Here is a 23,288-nt window from a genome sequence, read left to right on the forward strand (position 1 = left end):
TGCCAAAAAGAAGCAGTGCAGCTTGGCTGGGTCGTTTTTCAGAGGACACACGGCTCTCTACCGTACGGGAGTTGCAGCGATGGGACAGGACTGTAACTACCAATTGGATACCATGAAATTGGGGTGAAAAAGGGGTAAAAAAAGAGATAAATACAATTGAAGTCGGAAGGTTACATACACCTTAGCCAAATACATTTAAACTCAGTTTTTCACAATTCCTGACATTTAATCCTAGTAAAGATGTCCTGTTTTAGGTCATTTAGGATCACCACTTTATTTTAAGAATGTGAAATGTCAGAAAAAATGTTATTTCAGCTTTTATTTCTTTCATCACATTCCCAGTGGGTCAGAAGTTTACATACACTCAATTAGTATTTGGTAGCATACCCTTAAATTGTTGAACTTGGGTCAAACGTTTCGGGTAGCCTTCCACAAGCTTCCCACAATAAGTTGGGTGAATTTTGGCCCATTCCTCCTGACAGAGCTGGTGTAACTGAGTCAGGTTTGTAGGCCTCCTTGCTCGCACACTCTTTTTCAGTTCTGCCCACAAATTTTCTATAGGATTGAGGTCAGGGCTTTGTGATGGCCACTCCAATACCTTGACTTTGTTGTCCTTAAGCCATTTTGCCACAACTTTGGAAGTATGCTTGGGGTCATTGTCCCCAAGCATACTTGGGGAAGACCCATTTGCGATCAAGCTTTAACTTCCTGACTGATGTCTTGAGATGTTGCTTCAATATCTCCACATAGTTTTCTGTCCTCATGATGCCATCTATTTTGTGAAGTGCACCAGTCCCTCCTGCAGCAAAGAACCCCCACAACATGGTGCTGTCACCCGCGTGCTTCACGGTTGGGATGGTGTTCTTCGGCTTGCAATCCCCTTTTTTCCTCCAAACATAACGATGATCATTATGGCCAAACAGTTCTATTTTTGTTTCATCAGACCAGAGGACATTTCTCCAAAAAGTATGAACTTTGTCCCCATGAGCAGTTGCAAACTGTAGTCTGGGCTTTTTTATGGCGGTTTTGGAGCAGTGGCTTCTTCCTTGCTGAGCGGACTTTCAGGTTATGTCGATATAGGACTTGTTTTACTGTGGATATAGATACTTTTGTACCTGTTTCCTCCAGCATCTTCACAAGGTCCTTTGCTGTTGTTCTGGGATTGATTTGCACTTTTCGCACCAAAATACGTTCATCTCTAGGAGACAGAACACGTCTCCTTCCTGAGCGGTATGACGGCGGCGTGGTCCCATGGTGTTTATACTTGCGTACTATTGTTTGTACAAATGAACATGGTACCTTCAGGTGTTTGGAAATTGCTCCCAAGGATGAACCAGACTTGTGGAAGTCTACAATTTTGGTCTGATTTCTTTTGATTTTCCCATTATGTCAAGCAAAGAGGCACTGAGTTTGAAGGTAGGCCTTGAAATACATTCACAGGTACACCTCCAATTGACTCAAATTATGTCAATTAGCCTATCAGAAGCTTCTAAAGCCATGCCATCATTTTCTGAGATTTTCCAAGCTGTTTAAAGGCACAGTCAAATTAGTGTATGTAAACTTCTGACCCACAGGAATTGTGATACAGTGAGTTATAAGTGAAATAATCTGTCTGTAAACAATTGTTGGAAATATTACTTGTGTCATGCACAAAGTAGATGTCCTAACCGACTTGCCAAAACTATAGTTTGTTAACAAGAAATTATGGAGTGGTTAAAAAACGAGTTTTAATGACTTCAACGTAAGTGTATGTAAACTTCCGACTTCAACTGTATATATATATTTTTTTTTTTATGTCTTGCGTGCCGGATTAAAGTACATTGTCCCCCCTTGCGTTAGGGTATGGGCAGGCATAAGCTACAGACAATAAATAAAATTGCCTTTTATTGCCATTCATCTCGTTTCAGCATTATAATACACAGCCCTATGTCGCAAGGACCTGTACTCAATTCCTGGAAGCTGAAAATTGCCCAGTTATCCATGGCCTGCATACTCACCAGACATGTCACCCATTGAGCATGTTTGGGATGCTCTGAATCGACATGTATGGCAGCGTATTCCATTTTCCGCCAATATCCAGCAACTTCGCACAGCCATTGAAGAGGAGTGAGACACTATTCCACAGGCCACAATCAACAGCCTGATCAACTTTATGCAAATTAGATGTCACACTGCATGAGGCAAATGGTGGTCACACCAGATACTGACTGGTTTTCTGATCCACGCCCCTACTTTTTTTGAAGGTATCTGTGACCAACAGATTCATATCTGTATTCCCAGTCATGTGAAATTCATAGATGTAGGGCCTAATTAATTAATTTCAATTGACTGATATCCTGATATGAACTGTAAATCTTTGAAATTGTTGCATTTATATTTTTTTTGTTCAGTATGGATAACCTGAAGGCTACCTACCTCTGTTTAGGTGTCCCAGGTGTCTTTGATGCTGTAGCAGTGTCTTCAGGTGCTCAGGGTCAGAGACAGACTGAACCCACTCCTCCAGGTCAGAGAAGGCAAGGCTGTGACAAGATGCTGTCTGAGGGTGAGAGGAAAACTTAAAGTTAAAATGGAAAATGGAAAAGGAGAGTGCAGTCCAATCCCAAATCAACCCCTAGCTCCTACCCACTGGAAACTTGTTGATGTTCAGTCCATTTATTCATCTATTAAAGGGGGTTCATTCATTCATAACTGTAAACGCAACATTTTTCACATTTGAATTGATAGCATGAAGATGCAGTCATATCAGAACCTGTGTAAAACTGGGCCCTGACAGCAACTCCTCCAGTCTGGAGAAGAACTCCCACACCAGAATCTGCAGTGCTGTGTCATACTTAGTACCGTACTGCACTGGGAACACCTCCTTTAATGAAAATGTAGAGAGCCATTACACAGTGAGGTGAATGGTCTTGCCTATAACACTTGTTACAGTCAATATGCATTAGTTTAATAAAATACTTTTAAAAATCCATTTGCACTAATATTCTTGATATTTGTCACAGTACCCAACTTGACACACAACACACACATCACATGCTTAGGAGCATTACATTCCTTTTCAGGTGCATGCCTGCCTGCTTGCTCTTCAGGCATAAACAAAACTTTTGCTTGATTATTACACAGAACTACCCAACTTTGGTATAGAAATCATAAAGTGTGACTTTGTGAGATTCAAATGGTATTAGTAATTGACAGGTGTGATACAGGTGTTGTATATTAGAAATGATTGGATAGTAAATGGAAACAATGACAAAAAAATACCTCATCCAGAAATTCTGCATAATTTACAACAGTGGTTCCCAATCAGGGGTACTAGGACCCCTGGGGGTACTTGGCCTATCCACAGGGTGGTACTTGAGAATACTCAGAGACCATAGGCCTACTGTTAAAATGCATGAGGGGATACTTCAGGGGTACTCCGGGCATAGCAAAATTCAGTTGGTGGTATAGTGACCGAAAAAGGTTGGGAACCACTGATCTACAATAGGGATGGGCAATGTTGATGGGGGTGGGGGTGGGGGTGGGGCCCCCCCCAAAACAAAAAAAAAACAAAATACATTTGCCTCTCATGAGGGGCCGCAGTGGCTCGCTGGTTTGTCAACCCACAAGTGCAGTCAGTGCCGGCCCTAGCATTTTGGGGGTGAAGTTGCCCCTCCCACCACCTTGCAAGCAAAACATTTGATCAGCCCCCCCTCTTGACGGCAAAGAGAAAAATGAAGTTTGAGTTAATTTCCTGCAATTCTACACATTTTGCCATGGGCCAGAGAGAAGATTTTGCAATTGTATAACTCATTTCATGCAATTCTGCTCATTTTTTTCAATAGAGCAGCCTGGTCTCAGGCTATATGTAACATGGTAAATGTAAATCTGTGACACTCAAATTAGTATGATATGTTATATTTGGTATGGTATAATTACATAAGACAGGTTACTTAAGACAAAAACAAAAGGAGGGTGGTTGGTCGGGGTGGATGGGTGGGTGTATAACTTTAGCAACTTTTCAACTACTTTTCATGTTAGCTGAGCCCTCTAGCTTACGACAACAACAACAAATTGGAATTCGTAACATATCATAAGTTTAGCAAATTAGTTTCATACGAATTGTCATTCGTAACATATACGAAATAGATGATGGGCATACACAAAATAATACATACCATACTAAACATAACATATCATACTAAATGGAATGTCTCTAATTTACATACAGAATAATACAAAATGCTCTGAGACCAGGTTGGGCAGAGAGAAACATTTACAGTTTTACAGACAATTTCCTGCAATTTTTTAACATTTTGCCATAGGATGGAGACATGTTTGCAGTTTTTTATATAGGTGCCAGTTGCCCATCCCGGATCTACAAGGGTTGCTATTTCTCAGAGAATTGGCCTTGTAGCCTATCAACGATAATATTTTGGCATTCTTCCCAGCGTGTCCTCGCTTCCTTATTTCTAAAATGATATTACAGGTGTCGACTATACAGACCACACCCCCGTGACAATGAACTCAACTGTCTCACTTGCACTGGAACAGACTCACCCGAGTACTGCACCGTATATGAACGGGTCGGGAAAGGACGATAGTGACACTTTTGATGAATCTGCGGGCTATTTTATGGAATTACACGTTTGGAGAGCTACGGAATCATGGAAGCGCCGCAATTTATGAAGTCAGTTTTACCTGCGCTAGACTCATTCACACTTGACGCAGGTGACACGAGTTTGGCATTACCACCGGAGGATAATACAAAGACTCATTCAACCGACCGGGGTTTTCGTGTTCAGCAACAAGTGCAGCTCACACTTGCTCGTAAGGGCAAAAAGACAACGTCCAATGGTAAAATAGTAGTTTACAATGTGTTTTTCATTGAGTCTGTACGAAGAAACAAGGTCTGTAAAATTAGCCTATTGAAATCGCCAAGGGAATTAGAATTTGAAGATTAGGGGGGTAAAAATGTTTCTGCATAGTCTACCAGGAAATACAGGACGGGTCGAAACCAGATGCAACCAAATGGACATGCATGCCTAGTCATTGGTGTCAAATTCTTAGTGACATTGTATTTGTCATGATGTTTGCAATCATGTCAGCAAACTATTATATTCAATCTCCTCTAGTCTACTGTATTTGCAGTCCTCCCCATTTACCTTTCCAATAGGAGAGGGCTGCATCCAGATGGGAATTAGGGAATTGGCGAGATGGCATGATCCTTCAGAACACATGTGGTGTATCTTTCAGGTAGTCTTCATCTATCCAGAAAGCCATCAATTATCACCGGTTCCAGAGATGGAACCTTGAATAACATGAAGGTAAAGCCATTCCTTTAATATACACACGACCCACTATCCACAGTCACAGGTGCTTTAGTTAATCAGAGAGCCTGAATGCTAGAATGAACAGCTATGTGATTCAACTCCGGAGCAAGGGACTTCACCCTCCATGGCAGTCAAGTGCAATGTGTCTGGAGGTTACGTGAAGTGTATATATTTAAAAAAAACTTGAATTCCCTATTTAGTGGGTCACTGAGGTGATGAACTTCACAAGAAACAGCAGGAAAATGAGATGGTATCTATTGTCCCTAAAATAAATTGTGGGCTGTGTTGGTTTTGAATGTACCTGGTTTGACTGTACTTTGAATGTGCATATGGTTTGAATAAAAACAAATTGGATAGTCTCCAGGATGTGCAGCTATTGTAAGCCCAAAGCCCATAGGGCAGAGATGGGTATCTATCTCAAAAATGTGACAAATAAAGCCTTTCATCCTCGCACACTTGACATTTATCGCCCATTTGTCTGTTCTACCAAACGTTGAAATTCTCATCTCACAGACAATTGAATTGAACTGCATTTTATTGAATAATATCTTTTATTATTCCTAAAGGAAACCTAGTGTGGCTTTAAAACACACAATACAGGATGATGCAACAATACAAACAGAACAGTGGTTATTCAGACATCAGAGAGAGCATTTTGTATGATCTTTTTCCCAAAACCTTTTGTGTTGCTTTGAGTCATCACAACCGTCCAATTGTTATATGTAACAGCTTTACACAGATGTTTTAGCATTATTAACAGAAATCTCTTTATGGTTGATTCAGTTGTAAGCCTACTGAAATGGGGCAACCACTGCTTTTCATCCTTTCCATGTAGACACACTCACCTTTGAGCCAGATCGGAGGCAGGGACTTCAGCAGCCTGTCGTCTTTGAAGGAGAATATAAGAAGTCCACCTAAGAGGGTGGATTTGACCCCAGTCACCAGCCCTGAGTTACCTCACTCCCATCTGGCTTACAGGACACTCCGTTTCGGAACCTACACTCTACCCGGTCCTAGCAAGCCGCCCATGATGGGGACTTCAGTGGAGCGGTCGTATGGGACAGACTTGATGCGACGTTATGCCCATTCGGAAGTGGCCCGTAGCACAAGGACGCACGCCATGGCTAACGGCGGCAACTACCACTGGGGCCAGTCCCTCAGACAGACTCGAGGTCCTCAGCCCCTCTCTGCAGACCACTCATTCCTGTGCAGCAGCCCTGCGATTCGCACCGACAACAGCTCCTACCTGATGGAGGTTCATAGGGGGGCGAGGAGACAAACAGGCTACGGGTCATTCAATGCTACCCAGAGAGCAGAGGGCCTGGCCTGGCTGGGCCAGGTGGGGAGGGAGAGCCAGAAGCATGTGGGAGCCAAATGGCCTTGCTCGTACCCAGCCTCGCTGGTCAGTATGGAGGTGGACATGTGCCAGAAGAGGGAGGCGGTGGAGCCAGAGATCCAGCAGACAGACGTGAATGACGTCACTGCGCTGTAAGACGGCTTATGTGTTCTACACAAACCTGTAGTTGATTACATCTGGCAATTGATTTAGTTCTCAACAACTCAAATCAAATGTTATTTGTCACATGCTTCGTAGACTAACAGTGAAATGCTTACTTACAGGCTCTTCCCAACAATGCAGAGAGAAAGAAAATAGAGAAAAAATAGAATAGTAATAATAAATGCACAATGAGTAAGGATAACTTGGCTATATACACGAGGTACCCGTACCGAATTGATTTGCAGCGGTACGAGGTAATTGAGGTAGAGATGTACATACTGTATAACTAGGAATAATGGGACTAGGATAGATCAACAGCAGCAAAAAGGGTCAATGCAGTCTAGGTAGCTATTTGGTTAACTATGTAACTAGCTATTTTGCAGTTTTATGGCCGTTCAGGGTCCTGTTGGTTCCAGACTTCGGTGGCTTATCTAGGCTGGCACTAAAGCTATTGTAAAAGGGTCTTACAGAGAATTATCGGTGGTTCAGTTGCTTATCTGTTGTTTCAGATCAATGATTTACCTAGATTTTGTAATGGGTCTATATAAATGAATACAATGGAAAGTGTTGTGAGGATGAGAAATTGGATGAATCAGCCTTTGGGATTGATAAAGTGAGTGAATGTGTCATTGACTGGAAGTTCCTCTTCAATGCTCTCTCCCATACACAGGAAGCCAGAGAGCAAGGTGCCTGAGCTGACATTAGAGAGGGCAGTGAAGCTGCTGGGCCAAGAGAATGAGGAGATGCAGATCACTGCTGCCAGCTTTATTCAAAACCAATGTTTCAACAGCGCTGACGCTAAGAAGATGGTGAGCTGGGGCCCATCTCTACTACTGTTGACTTGGCCGGTCAATTAAGGTTAAAGGCTTCCAGCCTGCAGGTCTACAATACAGCTGATGTTGACTATACAGTATGTGCCATTTTCAAATAATTGGATTGGTAGGGGTATTTTCCCTTCAATTTATATTTAGATTATGTTAGTGATTCGCATGAGAAATCCATGTTGAGCTCACTCTTCATAGGAAACAAGGGTTGATGAAGATCTCTGCCTGTCTGTCCCCAGGTGTTCTACCTCCACGGTATACCCAGGCTGATCAAACTGCTGCAGAGCGACAGCGAGGAGCTGGAGCGCATAGCAGCGGGGGCGCTCCGAAACGTCGTCTTCGAGAGCAGCGAGAACAAGATGGAGGTGAAAGACAACGAGGGCGTGGCCCCTACACTGCGTCTGCTCAGGAGAAGTCGCGACATAGCGACCCGGCGGCAGCTCACTGGTTAGTTTGAGCACCTGCTCGTGTAGATCTGAAAGAAATTGTCGTAGAACTTTATTAATGACCAGGGCACGTATTCACAAAGTTGCTCAGAGCAGGAGAGCTGATCTAGGATCAGTTTAGCCTTTTAAATCACAATGAATGGGGGGGGGGGGGGGGGGGGGCTGATCCTAGATCAGCACTCCTATTCTGAGACGCTTTGTGAGTATGTGATTGACATGAACTTACATGGTAAAATGGTAATGACACATTAGTAACCTAATAATGAAACATGTTCCACAGGGCTGTTGTGGAACCTATCCTCCCATGACCTGCTGAAGGAGCATCTCTCCAAAGAGGCCCTGGAGATCCTGACCACGTCTGTGCTGGTGCCCTGCTCAGGCCTGTCTGAGGGGGAGAACCCCAAAGATGGCTTGCTGGCTGACCCAGACACCTTTTACAACGCCACTGGCTGCCTCCGGTAGGTCGTCTGGTCTGGACAAAGGCGTTTATTGTCCATTTGTGTGTTTGGCACTGACCTATGTAGTATCTGTGGTCAAGTATTTTTAGGGATCCATCTTAGGGCAGCCTGGGATAGACACTCGGCAGTGGGATGCAGAAAGGGGTATAGTAGTTATGTTTGGAATGATCATGAAATAATTTCTTGATTGATGGTCCTCTGTATCTTAGTTGGTAGAGCGTGGCGTTTTGCAAAGCCAGGACAGTGGGTTCGATTCCCGGGTCCATCCGTATGTAAAATGTATGCATGCATGACTGTAAGTCGCTTTGGTTAAAAGCTTCTGCTAAATGGTATACAGTGCCTTCAGAAGGTATTCACACCCCTTTACTTTTTCCACATTTTGTTGTTACAAAGTGGGATTAAAATGGATGTCTTATTTTTTTATTCAACAATCTACACAATACTCTGTCAAAGTGGAAGATTTAAAAAATATATAATATTGCTCTATAAAACACTAATATATCTTCATTAGATAAGTATTCAACCCCCTGAGTCAATACGTTAGAATCACCATTGGCTGTGAGTCTTTCTCTGTAAGTCTCTTAAGAGCTTTGCACACCTGCATTGTACAATATTTGCCTACTTATTAATGAAAAAATTATTCAAGCTCTGTCAAATTTGTTGTTGATGATTGCTAGACAGCCATTTTCTAGTCTCGCCATAGATTTTCAAGATGATTTAAGTCAAAACTGTAACTCGGCCACTCAAGAACATTTAATATTGTTTTGTAAGCAACTCCAGTGTATATTTGGCCTTGTGTTTTAGGTAGTTGTCCTGCTGAAAGGGGAATTTGTCTAAGGGTCTGTTGGAAAGCTCACTGAACCAAGTTTGTCCTCTAGGATTTTGCCTATGCTAAGCTCTATTCTGTTTATTTTTATTCAAAAAATCTCCTTAGTCAAATCAAATCAAATTTATTTATATAGCCCATCGTACATCAGCTGATATCTCAAAGTGCTGTACAGAAACCCAGCCTAAAACCCCAAACAGCAAGCAATGCAGGTGTAGAAGCACGGTGGCTAGGAAAAACTCCCTAGAAAGGCCAAAACCTAGGAAGAAACCTAGAGAGGAAGCAGGCTATGAGGGGTGGCCAGTCCTCTTCTGGCTGTGCCGGGTGAAGATTATAACAGAACATGGCCAAGATGTTCATAAATGACCAGCATGGTCAAATAATAATAATCACAGTAGTTAGAGGGTGCAGCAAGTCAGCACCTCAGGAGTAAATGTCAGTTGGCTTTTTTAGCACGTCCGGTGAACAGGTCAGGGTTCCATAGCCGCAGGCAGAACAGTTGAAACTGGAGCAGCAGCAAGGCCAGGTGGACTGGTGACAGCAAGGAGTCATCATGCCAGGTAGTCCTGACGCATGGTCCTAGGGCCCAGGTCCTCCGAGAGAGAGAGAAAGAAAGAGCGAAGGAGAGAATTAGAGGGAGCATACTTAAATTCACACAGGACACCGGATAAGACAGGAGAAGTCCTCCAAATATAACAAACTGACCCTAGCCCCCCGACACACTAACTACTGCAGCATAAATACTGGAGGCTGAGACAGGAGGGGTCAGGAGACACTGTGGCCCCATCCAATGATACACCCGGACAGGGCCAAACAGGAAGGATATAACCCCACCCACTTTGCCAAAGCACAGCCCCCACACCACTAGAGGGAAATCTTCAACCACCAACTTACAATCCTGAGACAAGGCCGAGTATAGTCCACAAAGATCACCGCCACGACACAAACCAAGGGGGGGGGGGGGGGGGGGGCCCAGAAAAGAAGATCACGTCAGTGACTCAACCCACTCAAATGACGCACCCCTCCTAGGGACGGCATGAAAGAGCACCAGTAAGCCAGTGACTCAGCCCCTGTAATAGGGTTAGAGGCAGAGAATCCCAGTGGAGGGAGGGGAACCGGCCAGGCAGAGACAGCAAGGGCGGTTCGTTGCTCCAGAGCCTTTCCGTTCACCTTCACACTCCTGGGCCAGACTACACTCAATCATATGACCTACTGAAGAGATGAGTCTTCAGTAAAGACTTAAAGGTTGAGACCGAGTCTGCGTCTCTCACATGGGTAGGCAGACCATTCCATAAAAAATGGAGATCTATAGGAGAAAGCCCTGCCTCCAGCTGTTTGCTTAGAAATTCTAGGGACAATTAGGAGGCCTGCGTCTTGTGACCATAGCGTACGTGTAGGTATGTACGGCAGGACCAACTCGGAAAGATAGGTAGGAGCAAGCCCATGTAACGCTTTGTAGGTTAACAGTAAAACCTTGAAATCAGCCCTTGCCTTAACAGGAAGCCAGTGTAGGGAAGCTAGCACGGGAGTAATATGATCACATTTTTTGGTTCTAGTCACGATTCTAGCAGCCGTACTTAGCACTAACTGAAGTTTATTTAGTGCTTTATCCAGGTAGCCGGAAAGTAGAGCATTGCAGTAGTCTAACCTAGAAGTAACAAAAGCATGGATACATTTTTCTGCATCATTTTTGGACAGAAAATGTTATAATTTTGCAATGTTACGTAGATGGAAAAAAGCTGTCCTTGAAACAGTCTTGATATGTTCGTCAAAAGAGAGATCAGGGTCCAGAGTAACGCCGAGGTCCTTCACAGTTTTATTTGAGACGACTTTACAACCATCAAGATTAATTGTCAGATTCAACAGAAGATCTCTTTGTTTCTTGGGACCTAGAACAAGCATCTCTGTTTTGTCCGAGTTTAAAAGTAGAACGTTTTCAGCCATCCACTTCCTTATGTCTGAAACACAGGCTTCTAGCGAGGGCAATTTTGGGGCTTCACCATGTTTCATTGAAATGTACAGCTGTGTCATCCGCATAGCAGTGAAAGTTAACATTATGTTTTCAAATGACATCCCCCAAGAGGTAAAATATATAGTGAAAACAATAGTGGTCCTAAAACAGAACCTTGAGGAACACCGAAATGTACAGTTGATTTGTCAGAGGACAAACCATTCACAGAGACAAACTGATATCTTTCCAACAGATAAGATCTAAACCAGGCCAGAACTTGTCCGTGTAGACCAATTTGGGTTTCCAATCTCTCCAAAAGAATGTGGTGATCGATGGTATCAAAGGCAGCACTAAGGTCTAGTAGCACGAGGACAGATGCAGAGCCTCGGTCTGACGCCATTTAAAGGTAATTTACCACCTTCACAAGTGCAGTCTCAGTGCTATGATGGGGTCTAAAACCAGACTGAAGCATTTCGTATACATTGTTTGTCTTCAGGAAGGCAGTGAGTTGCTGCACAACAGTCCTTGCCAATGACAAGCACCACCATGCTTGAAAATATGAATAGAGGTACTCGGAGAGTGTTTGATTTGCCCCGAACATAACTCTTTGTATTCAGGACAAAAAGTTCATTTCTTTGCCACATTTTTTGCAGTTTTACTTTAGTGCCCTGAGCGGTTTCCTTCCTCTCTGGGAACTGAGTTAGGAACAGTGTCTGTATCTTTGTAGTGACTGGGTGTATTGATACACCATCCAAAGTGTAATTAATAACGTCAACATGCTCAAAGTGATATTTAATGTATTTTTTACCCATCTACAAATAGGTGCTCTTCGTGAGGCATTGGCAACAAAAAACAACCTTCCTGGTCTTTTTCGTTCAATCTTTGAAATTCTCTGTTCAACTGCGGGACCATACATACCATACTTGTATGTGTGGGGTACAGAGAAGGTGTAGTCATTCAAAAATCATGTTAATCAATATTATTGCACACAGTGAGTCCATGCTACTTTATTATGTGACTTAAGCACATTTGTACTCTTGAACTTATTTAGGCATGCTGTAAAAGGGTTTAATACTTATTGACTCAAGACATTTCAGCTTTTCATTTTGAATTAATTTATAAACATTGCTAAAAACATAATTACACTTTAATATTACAGGGTATTGTGTGTAGATCAGTGACACAATCTCAATTGAATTCATTTTAAATTTAGTCTGTAACTCAACAAAATGTGGAAAGAGTCAAGGGGTGTGAATACTTTCCGAAGGCGCTGATTAATATACTGTGACCCAGGCAGTTCATGTGCAATCATCTCTCACCACAGTGTTACATCTCACAGGGCTTTGTCAAGCATATTATATTTATCTCTGACAGCCTCCTCGCCATGAGTGAGAACTGAGGTTCCTCAAAGGCCAGCGTCATCCTGTTACTCCTTTCTACCTGGCAAAAGAGGCATGATGACTTCTGCCTAGGCAGCATCACCTCGATGGAACAGCAATGCGCTGGAAACAATATCCTGCATACCATGTGTTCCTGTTGAACCGACTGCCATTGGTTTGGCACAGATATACCACCTGACAAACACAACATGGTATAACAAGGAGTGTTTTGCTTTTGCCTAGCAACCGATACAACTGAAAACAGTCCGGGACTAAATTATTAATGGAGCCCTCTCCCTCTTAGTGGCTCTAGTAGAATTGAAACCTGAATCCATATTGGCTGGTGCTATCAAGCCCTGGCAACCATTGACTTGTGTAACGCTGAGGAATTTCTCCGTCTGGCATGATTTAAAACGAAAACACATAACACTCCAACTTACAGCCATAACCTTGGGTCATCACTAATGCTACTGTATTTGGCTTGACGTTAATGACTTCATCTAAAAGGAAGTGGAACAGTTGACTCATTGACAAGTGGTTGAAATTAAAGTGAAAGATTAACTCATGTTACTCTTTTTCTTACGTTTCCTTTGTGCTTGAAATGCATGTTGCTATCTCAACACGGATACATTTTATTTCAATGACCTATTCTAATGGCTATAACTGCAGACAACAGAACCTTTTTAAAGTACTCCAAATATCTCTCTGCTACAAACATTTGGCTCATCCGGCCAACAGCTAGGATAGATATTTAGCCAGTTTGGCCAATGTTGTTGCCTAGTGGCGATAATGACAACCTGTCATTGTTGTTGTCAGAAACATAAGTTCGGCTGGTCCAGAAGGGAGAAAAGCCATGCGGCAGTGTGAGAACCTTATTGACTCACTGGTATACTACATCCGCGGGACCATAGCTGACTACAAGCCTGATGACAAGGTACTGCATGTAAATGACTGTCACGTCCTGACCATAGAAAGCCTGTATTTTCTATGGTGGAGTAGGTCAGGGTGTGACTAGGGGTGTTTAGTCTAGTGTATTATTTCTATGGGGGGTTCTAGGTTTATTTTCTATGTTGGTGTTTGTGTATGATTCCCAATTAGAGGCAGCTGGTAATTGTTGTCTCTAATTGGGGATCATACTTAAGTTACATTTTTTTCCACCTGTGGGTTATGGTATATTGTTTCTGTGTAGTCGCCGGTTTAGCACTGCATTGGCGTCACGGTTCGTTTATTTTTTATATTGTTTTGTATTTGCTTAAGTTTCACTTTCATTAAAATGATGTGGAACTCAACGTACGCTGCGCCTTGGTCCGTTTCTACAAACGAACATGACAATGACTAAAGTAACATTTGCTAAGCTTTTGTGCAAAGTGTTCACTTGTTTATTTTCGTACAAGCATTACTAAACATTTGTAGGTGGAATAAATATTGACACAGGGAAATGAAATAAGACTGTTTGCCTATATTTTATAAATTTATGTCTCTAGAACAATGTATTAATCTCTCCTTTAGTGTTAAATATTGAGAACATGAACCAGCTCTATTCTCCAATATTTTTCTTTTGCAATAGACATCTGCAGAATGTTTGATCTTAAAATCATGGTCCCCTGAACAGAACCACTTCTCTCCTTCACAGTCCACAGAGAACTGTGTGTGCATCCTACACAACCTCTCCTACCAGGTGGAGCTTCCACAGAAGTACGCCAGCGAGCTCCATGAGTCTCGACTCAACCTGGCTCCAAAGACCAAGACCCCAGGCTGTTTCGGCTCACGCAGTGCCAAAATCATCCAGGTAGGCTCCCACGTGGCTGTTATCATCGTTGTTGCCCTTATGTACTTGACATGCACTGTTTCTATCTGGTTATAATTAAGTTATTACCACTAAAGAAAATGAGCGATTCCTATGTTATGGATAATCCGCCTTGGTAAGTGGTAAAGCATACATTTTGAACTAACTCTTTAAGCCCGGTTTTCTTTGACAAATGTATTTGTTAAGAGCCTCATACACATTAATTGAAAATTAATGTGAAACCTTGTATCTGGGAGTTAACTTTTAATTAAAGGGCTTCCTGTTTTCTGGTTGTTTTGGTCCTATAGTGTCTTGAACCAAAGCGCCCTCTGCTGGAGGAGAAGGGTAGTCCCTGTGGGATGGAGTGGCTGTGGAGCGCCATCACTGTGCGCATGTACCTGTCAATCATGGCCCGCAGCATCCGTCCCTACACTCAGGAGGCTGCCATCGGAGCCCTACAGAACATCACAGCTGGGAACGGCCTAGTAAGGCTATATCACAGATCTTTGATCTTATTTCTATGGGCTATGTACTGTTCTGGGAGTGTGGAATTGATTTGCCCATGGGTTTGATTGGAATAACTACAATACAGCCACACATCTATTATATTGTAATGACTTGACTGTGTATAGTAAGTATTACATTGATGTGACTACTATATTGTGCATTACTATATTGACTGTGAGTTGGTGATAATGTTAGGCTCATGGCTCTGTATGGGCAGGTATCCCAGGCCATCGCCCACACCATAGTACAGCGGGAGAATGGCCTACTACAGACCATGAAGATGCTCCAGGAAGGAGGGATGGATGTGAAGAAGACTGCTATATCCTTGCTATGTAACATCTCACGCCACAGAGAGCTTCACGCTCACATTGGTGAGCTGTGAATTGACTCATCAACTGCAATGTTTTAGTCCTACATAAGTCCCACAAAGTATTTTTCTTTGGACTTGTAAGTGTATGTAAAAGCACAGAAGCATAAAAACCTGCCGCTGTAGAAAATGAATCTCTCACGAAGCTTTCCACTTTCTTTGTAGTCAAACAGTTGTTGCCACAGCTGGTGGTCATGTTACCCAACTCGGACACGAGCACAGACCTGCCTACAGAGGTGACCGTGTCCCTGTGCCACATCCTCATCAACCTGAGCCAGGATGAGACGCAGCACGTCAGGGCCATCGTCAACCACGGGGCGCTGCCCAAGATCATCAACATCAGCGCAAAGGACAACGGGTCAGTGGGTAGCTTCTGAAGACCATGGCTGCATTCCAGGCTGACTACATTATCTGGATTTAACATGTCAACTAACCACATCATGAAATACTGCACGTAGCAATTTGATGCCCAACTGCACAGTCGATGTGGCACTGTTGGTTGATGCTATGTAAAGACTGCAGATGGCCTTAAAATGCACTGTATTATTCCTGAACATTATGAGTTGGATTGGAGGGAATTTATTTTAATCTGTTAAACCTCTTCTCCTTGCTTTATGCTGTTCATTTTATGTCCAATGACAGTAACCTTGTGTCCCTTTAGGTTTGGTCCCACCAGGGCTGGCCAGGCAGCCTGCATCCTACTACACAACATGTGGAGCCACTCAGAGCTCCACAGGGCCTATAGGAAGGTGAGGCCCCTACACAGTATAACCTCAAAGGATTAGAAACATTTGGTGTGGTGACAATAGTTGTTAATTCATCTAATGTGTTGCTTTTCCTCTCATCATTTGGTAGGCTGGATATAGGAAAGCAGACTTCGTCAACAGCAGGACATCAAAGGCTGTACATTAAATACGGAACTAAGCGGAGGATCACAAGCATTGTGCTGATTGAGGCAGTAGTGTAGTTTTTCTTCTGTATGGACTTGGATTACTCAATTCACTGCTTTATAAAATACTTGTTTTGTGTGTTGTCTTCTCCACTGTGTGTGTGTTCCAGTAACAACAATTGCTGAAAGCTCTTGGTAGCAGACCAAGTAATCTACGATGGGGAAAAACAAAACTTATGGAGGATCAGCAATGACTTGAAATCCATTTGAAGGAAGGATTTTGAGGAAGAAAATTAATCGGCATAGAAGTGGAAGACAAGATAAGGATAACATTATCTACTGTATGTTATGAATGAATATCATAACTGAAGTTGTAAAATATGGTTTTGATGTTAACATATTTGGGGTTGTAAACTTTATTAAATTACTACCTGTCGGTCTATTAAAAATGTCCACAATCATGGATTTTTTGGGGGAAGTCAATCAATCAAAATCAGAGCCACGAACGCCGCAGATAGACATGGTTTCTTATTCTACATGCCAAAGGGCATGTTTGTTCTACATGGCAGATTTCTATCTGAGTGTAACAAAACGTTGCGTCCTACTGGTGTGATCTCTGTGTATAATGCAAACAGTGATGAGTGCTGAAAAAAATGCCTACAAGCCACAATATATTTTATTCATCTGAAGTTGATAGATGTGCTCCAGTTTTAGAGTAAATATTTGTATATACATATTTGTTAGCCTACATATTGCACTCGAGATTACTTGGGAACTGCATGGGTAGGTAGGTGTTGAATCGTTTTGTTACTACACTGTTTTAGTACTTTGCTTAAAATAAAATATGATTAGGGTTTAATCATGAAGGTTAAATGGTTATTTTGTGGTGGTAGTCTTGACAGCAAAGACGCAACACTTTATATGCCCGGCCACCTCCCAGTCCCACCTTTCAACTGCATCTCTTTGGCGCACTGGAACGTTGATCGGCTGCGGTTGTATGTCATCCTGGCAAACTTCAGATCCATTTAGGCCCATAGATGGCTTCGGGCATTCACCACTTGGGACTCAGTTGGTTGGTGTGTGCACCAGAATAGTCGAGGCCATGGACTCGATCAATTGTTCGATCTGCCTGGATCTACTGAAGGATCCAGTGACTATTCCCTGTGGACACAGCTACTGTAAAGGCTGTATCAAGGAATATTGGAGTCTTGATGACCAAAAGGGAATTTACAGCTGCCCCCAGTGCCGACAGACCTTCACCCCAAGACCTGCTCTGAACAGAAACATTCTGCTGGCTGAGTTGGTAGAGAAATTGAATACCGATTTCAAAACGGTTCCCTCTACTTCTTGTTTCCCTGGACCTGAAGATGTGAAGTATGATCATGATGACTCAGCCACAGCAGCAGAGAGGACTGAGAAACAGGTAGGCCTATGGATCTGGAACATAATACTGCCATCTATAATGTATTATACACTGCTCAAAAAAATAAAGGGAACACTTAAACAACTAAATGTAACTCCAAGTCAATCACACCTCTGTGAAATCAAACTGTCCACTTAGGAAGCAACACTGATTGACAATAAATTTCACATGCTGCTGTGCAAATGAAATAGACAAAAGGTGGAAATTATAGGCAATTAGCAAGACACCCCCAAAAAAGGAGTGATTCTGCAGGTGGTGACCACAGACCACTTCTCAGTTCCTATGCTTCCTGGCTGATGTTTTGGTCACTTTTGAATGCTGGCGGTGCTCTCACTCTAGTGGTAGCATGAGACGGAGTCTACAACCCACACAAGTGGCTCAGGTAGTGCAGTTCATCCAGGATGGCACATCAATGCTAGCTGTGGCAAAAAGGTTTGCTGTGTCTGTCAGCGTAGTGTCCAGAGCATGGAGGCGCTACCAGGAGACAGGCCAGTACATCAGGAGACGTGGAGGAGGCCGTAGGAGGGCAACAACCCAGCAGCAGGACCGCTACCTCCGCCTTTGTGCAAGGAGGTGCACTGCCAGCGCCCTGCAAAATGACCTCCAGCAGGCCACAAATGTGCATGTGTCTGCTCAAACGGTCAGAAACAGACTCCATGAGGGTGGTATGAGGGCCCGACGTCCACAGGCGGGGGTTGTGCTTACAGCCCAGCACCGTGCAGGACGTTTGGCATTTGCCAGAGAACACCAAGATTGGCAAATTCGCCACTGGCGCCCTGTGCTCTTCACAGATGAAAGCAGGTTCACACTGAGCACATGAGCACATGTGACAGACGTGACAGAGTCTGGAGACGCCGTGGAGAACGTTCTGCTGCCTGCAACATCCTCCAGCATGACCGGTTTGGCGATGGGTCAGTCATGGTGTGGGGTGGCATTTCTTTGTGGGGCCGCACAGCCCTCCATGTGCTCGCCAGAGGTAGCCTGACTGCCAATAGGTACCGAGATGAGATCCTCAGACCCCTTGTGAGACCATATGCTGACACATGCACATTTGTGGCCTGCTGGAGGTCATTTTGCAGGGCTCTGGCAGTGCACCTCCTTGCACAAAGGCGGAGGTAGCGGTCCTGCTGCTGGGTTGTTGCCCTCCTACGGCCTCCTCCACGTCTCCTGATGTACTGGCCTGTCTCCTGGTAGCGCCTCCATGCTCTGGACACTACGCTGACAGACACAGCAAACCTTTTTGCCACAGCTCGCATTGATGTGCCATCCTGGATGAACTGCACTACCTGAGCCACTTGTGTGGGTTGTAGACTCCGTCTCATGCTACCACTAGAGTGAGAGCACCGCCAGCATTCAAAAGTGACCAAAACATCAGCCAGGAAGCATAGGAACTGAGAAGTTGTCTGTGATCACCACCTGCAGAATCACTCCTTTTTTGGGGGTGTCTTGCTAATTGCCTATAATTTCCACCTTTTGTCTATTCCATTTGCACAACAGGATGGGAAATGTATTGTCAATCAGTGTTGCTTCCTAAGTGGACAGTTTGATTTCACAGAAGTGTGATTGACTTGGAGTTACATTGTGTTGTTTAAGTGTTCCCTTTATTTTTTTGAGCAGTGTATTTAGAGATCAGCTTCGTTATTGCTGACTGTTTTGCCAGAAACTGGAAGAGCAGGAAATTCCAGCCAACTCCAAAGTTGAGTTGTTCCAGTGACACACACTCTGGGTTCAGTATCACATCATCCACAATTAGGTTCTTATTTGTAAATTCTCTATTCTGCTTTCAAATTGACTGATGATAGAGTCAAAAACCAACTATGTTAGACAAAATAGGCTGTCACAACAAAATCACTTTAAAACAGAGGATGGAGTAGATTACAGTAAACAGCAGGACGGGCCAGATAACATCCAGACTTTATCCTCAAAAGTCAAAGGTCACTCATTTACATAGTTCAGAGTTCATGCCTCTGCAGTGTATCATAACCTTTTTGTCTTGTAGGCACTCATTTATCAGTTAAATTAGTCTAGGTGATTTGTTTAGCATAATCATTTTGTTGCCATATGACAAGTGTAGTTCAATAACTATTTCCCCACTCAAAAACATAACTTGGTCTATTATGAAAACTGTTTTCATTTTGGTAATAATTTGAAAATGTTATTCTCTACAGGGGCAGTTGAGGGAGAAACGGCAGCAAGTCGGGCTGACAATCTGTGAGAGAGAAGGCAATGCAGGACATAAGACAGGCGGTGATGTCCCTTTCAGTCAGTATTTATTAACCATTTAGAGCAGGGGTGTCAAACTCATTCCACGGAGGGCCTAGTGTCTGCAGGTTTTTGGTTTTTCCTTTCAATAAAGCCCTAAACAACCAGGTGTGGGGAGTTCCTAACTAATTAGTGATGTTAATTCATCAATCAAGTACAAGGGAGGAGCGAAAACCCGCAGACACTCGGCCCCCCGTGGAATGAGTTTGACACCTGTGATTTAGAGTCTGTACATTTATTTTGCAGAAAGTTATGTACTATTCCTGAACTAAAACCAGGGAGGAGCCTAATACCACTGGGACACACTATAGGGAACAGACAGATTGTCTGGGGTGTGATAGACCATAGAGAATGATAGAGGCCTCTAGTGGCCAAAAGGCCAAATTAGTGTGGGCAGCGCCATAGAGGGCTTCCACCATTTTAATGTAGTTAACTGGGCGGGACTTCTAACTTCATTTGCTGATCCCTCCTGGTGACTTTGTTGGAGTCATGTCCAACTGGGTTGTCAGGAGGGATTAGCCAATTGTGAGGAAGAAAATGTACTACTTCAAAATGGAGACTGACTCAATTGCGCTGCCCATTCTGTCACAGACACTATAATGACACAGATGCAAAGAGGAGTGCTCTATCTATCTCTATGGGACTAGGTGAGAGCAGAGTGAATGTGCTGGTTAAAATGCACCCCTTCCTTCTCTCTTCTTCTCTCGTAACAGCTTTCTGCACAGGCAGCAGTGGAGTACTGTGAGCTGGTCTTTGCTGAGCTGATCCGCTCCATTGAGAGAAGGCGCTGTGAGGTGAAGGAGCTGATCAGCGCTCACCAGAGGGTGTCAGCAAGCCAGGCTGAAGGACTCCTGGAGCAGGAGATAGCTGAGCTGAAGAGGAGAGACAAGAATCTGGAGCAGCTCGCACCGACTGAGGATAATTTCCTCTTTCTATCCACAGTGGCAGGGTGGTGTTCAGAGCTAGGCACGAAACTAACCGAGCTTGTTCAATAAGAATGTTTATTTTTGTGTCATAATATGTTCCCCGTTTGTGCCCATCAAACATGACCCAGGATTCCTTACTTCTACACAACATATAACCTCTGAGCTCCAGAATTCTTCATATTTTCTTATTGTCTATTATTCCTCTCACTCTCTCTCTCACTGTAGACTTTCCAGTCTCTGTGTGGCTCCTGGATCTGAGCTCTTACCCTATATCACTGCCAACCAACACTTCTCCTTTGAGGAAGTGAAGAACTCCATCTCTGGAATGATGGAGCGACTGGAGGATGTATTGAAGGAGGAAATGGTCCAGATACCTGGAAAAGGTAAGTGTTACAGATATAGTGAAGATAAAATATTTGGTTAACTTTCTGTTAAATGCTTCTTGATTATAAATGAATACATCCATTTGTCTGCCTATCCTGTATAGTAACGGCTGTCTCCAAAGTCTGTGTCCTCAGCCCAAGACCAGAATGGGAGTAATACACACAGACAATGAATTAATATTTAATCTTGGTTTAATTTTGTACATATTTGTGTAGAATGCTTCTTAATTAAACATGGATTACTCAATGTATCTCCCTACTTTATATAGTAGCGGCTGTCGCTGAAGTACATCATCATCATGAGCCCAAGACCAGAGTGGAGTTCTTGGAGAGTAAGTAATACCCCCCCCCCCCCCCACACACACACACACACACACACACCTTATCACGAATGCATATTTCACCATCATTTAATTTTTTCACTTTCTTAGACTACTGCCATCTCACGTTGGATCCCAACTCGTCATATCAACACCTGCGTCTGTCTGAGTGCAATAGAGAAGTGACAAGGCTCTGTCTTATTCAGACCATCCAGACAGATTCACAGACCACTACCAGGTGTTGTGTAAAGAGGATCTGTCTGGAACCCTCTACCGTGAGGTGGATAGGAGGGGGGAGTGTGAGGTAGCCATCACATACAGAAGCATCAGCAGGAAAGGCGGATTGGAATGTTGCTTTGGTTCCAATGATCAGTCCTGGAGTTTGGTGTGTCGTAACTCGAGTTGTTCCTATTGGCACAATAAGAATAGGACTGATATCCCTGTCCCCTGCTCCACCAGAGTAGGTGTGTATCTGGACAGCAGGGCAGGGACTCTGGCCTTCTACAGCGCCTCGGATACAATGACCCTCCTCCACAGAGTCCAGACCACATTCACTGAGGACCTCTGTGCTGGGTTTTGGGTTGGTCCTGGTTGTGGATCATCTGTGGCTCTGGGTTGACTGAATGTCATAGAATAAAGTGCATTTAAAATCAAATTGTATTTGTCAAATGCGCCGAATACAACAGGTGTAGGCTTTACTTTGCTTACTTACGAGCCCTTTCCCAACAATACCTAGTTAAAAAGTCGGAAAAAATAGGGGGAAAATGAAGGAAACAGTAACACAATAAAATAACGAGGCTATATACAAGGAGTATCTGTACCGACTCAATGTGCAGGGGTACGAGGTAATCGGGGTAATATGTATATGTAGGTAGGGGTAAAAGTGACTAGGCAATCAGGATGGATAATAAACAGAGTAGCAGCAGTGTATGCGAAGTGTGTGAAAGTGTGTGTGAGTGTGTGTGTGTGTGTGTGTTGGAGTGTCAGTGTAGTATGTGTGAGTGTGTGGGTAGAGTCCAGTGAGTGTATAGAGCCAGTGCTCTATGCACAAGGGGGTCAATGAAAATAGGAAGGAAATCATTTGGGAAAGCTGGAGAAAGTTGATTTGCTTAAAATCGTGACCTGGATGAAGGGAGTTGACACTTCATTTAGGAGTCCTGCTGCGAAGCCGCTCTTTATCTACAATGTTTGATTTCAGCTTTACTATTGGGGAGGGCTGGGGTCTATGTTTTAAAGATTACAATAATAAATCCTCCCGGGTGGCGCAGGGGTCTAGGGCACTGCATCGCAGTGCTAGCTGCGCCACCAGAGTCTCTGGGTTCGCGCCCAGGCTGGGCTGGGTTCGCGCCCAGGCTCTGTCGCAGCCGGTCGCAACCGGGAGGTCCGTGGGGCAACGCACAATTGGCATAGCGTCGTCCGGGTTAGGGAGGGTTTGGCCGGTAGGGATATCCTTGTCTCAGTATGTAAAAAAATATATAAAAAAAATAAAATGTAATAAAATGTATGCACTCTACTGTAAGTCGCTCTGGATAAGAGCGTCTGCTAAATGACTAAAATGTAAATGTAAATTAAATACATCATTTTTGTTTGTAGTATAATTTCTAACTTGATAATATAAAGAACAAATATAACGTTCCTGAGAGGGGGGTTAGAGTTAGTATTGGGGAGTTGTTGTTTTGTTATGTGAGAAAAACCAGGAGATGGAATTTGGATGATTGATGTGATTGACAGTGA

At 43.5% G+C, this 23,288-nt stretch overlaps 1 protein-coding gene across 1 annotated transcript; it reads left to right on the plus strand.

Annotated features, from left to right (window-relative positions):
• The first annotated feature begins 4,482 nt into the window (after positions 1-4,482).
• LOC129838702 (plakophilin-2-like) lies at positions 4,483-16,705 on the plus strand. The gene is made up of 13 exons (XM_055905841.1): positions 4,483-4,833; positions 5,233-5,303; positions 6,145-6,797; positions 7,478-7,616; positions 7,871-8,078; positions 8,358-8,535; positions 13,508-13,625; positions 14,325-14,480; positions 14,786-14,962; positions 15,202-15,355; positions 15,517-15,709; positions 16,013-16,100; positions 16,207-16,705. The coding sequence occupies exons 1-13, from the start codon at positions 4,644-4,646 to the stop codon at positions 16,261-16,263; spliced, it is 2,382 nt and encodes a 793-aa protein (XP_055761816.1). The 5' UTR covers positions 4,483-4,643; the 3' UTR covers positions 16,264-16,705.
• The last annotated feature ends 6,583 nt before the right edge of the window (positions 16,706-23,288 follow it).

This window comes from Salvelinus fontinalis, chromosome 39 (assembly GCF_029448725.1).
Source record: "Salvelinus fontinalis isolate EN_2023a chromosome 39, ASM2944872v1, whole genome shotgun sequence".
In the NCBI taxonomy this organism is placed as follows: Eukaryota; Metazoa; Chordata; class Actinopteri; order Salmoniformes; family Salmonidae; genus Salvelinus; species Salvelinus fontinalis.

What these genes read in the sequence shown, in the direction of transcription:
- LOC129838702 (XM_055905841.1), top strand. Translation starts at nt 4,644, where the DNA reads ATGGAAGCGCCGCAATTTATGAAGTCAGTTTTACCTGCGCTAGACTCA. An exon ending in GAACCTTGAATAACATGAAG is followed by an intron (nt 5,304 to 6,144) that starts GTAAAGCCATTC and finishes CTTTCCATGTAG; the next exon opens with ACACACTCACCTTTGAGCCA. An exon ending in ACTACAAGCCTGATGACAAG is followed by an intron (nt 13,626 to 14,324) that starts GTACTGCATGTA and finishes TCTCCTTCACAG; the next exon opens with TCCACAGAGAACTGTGTGTG.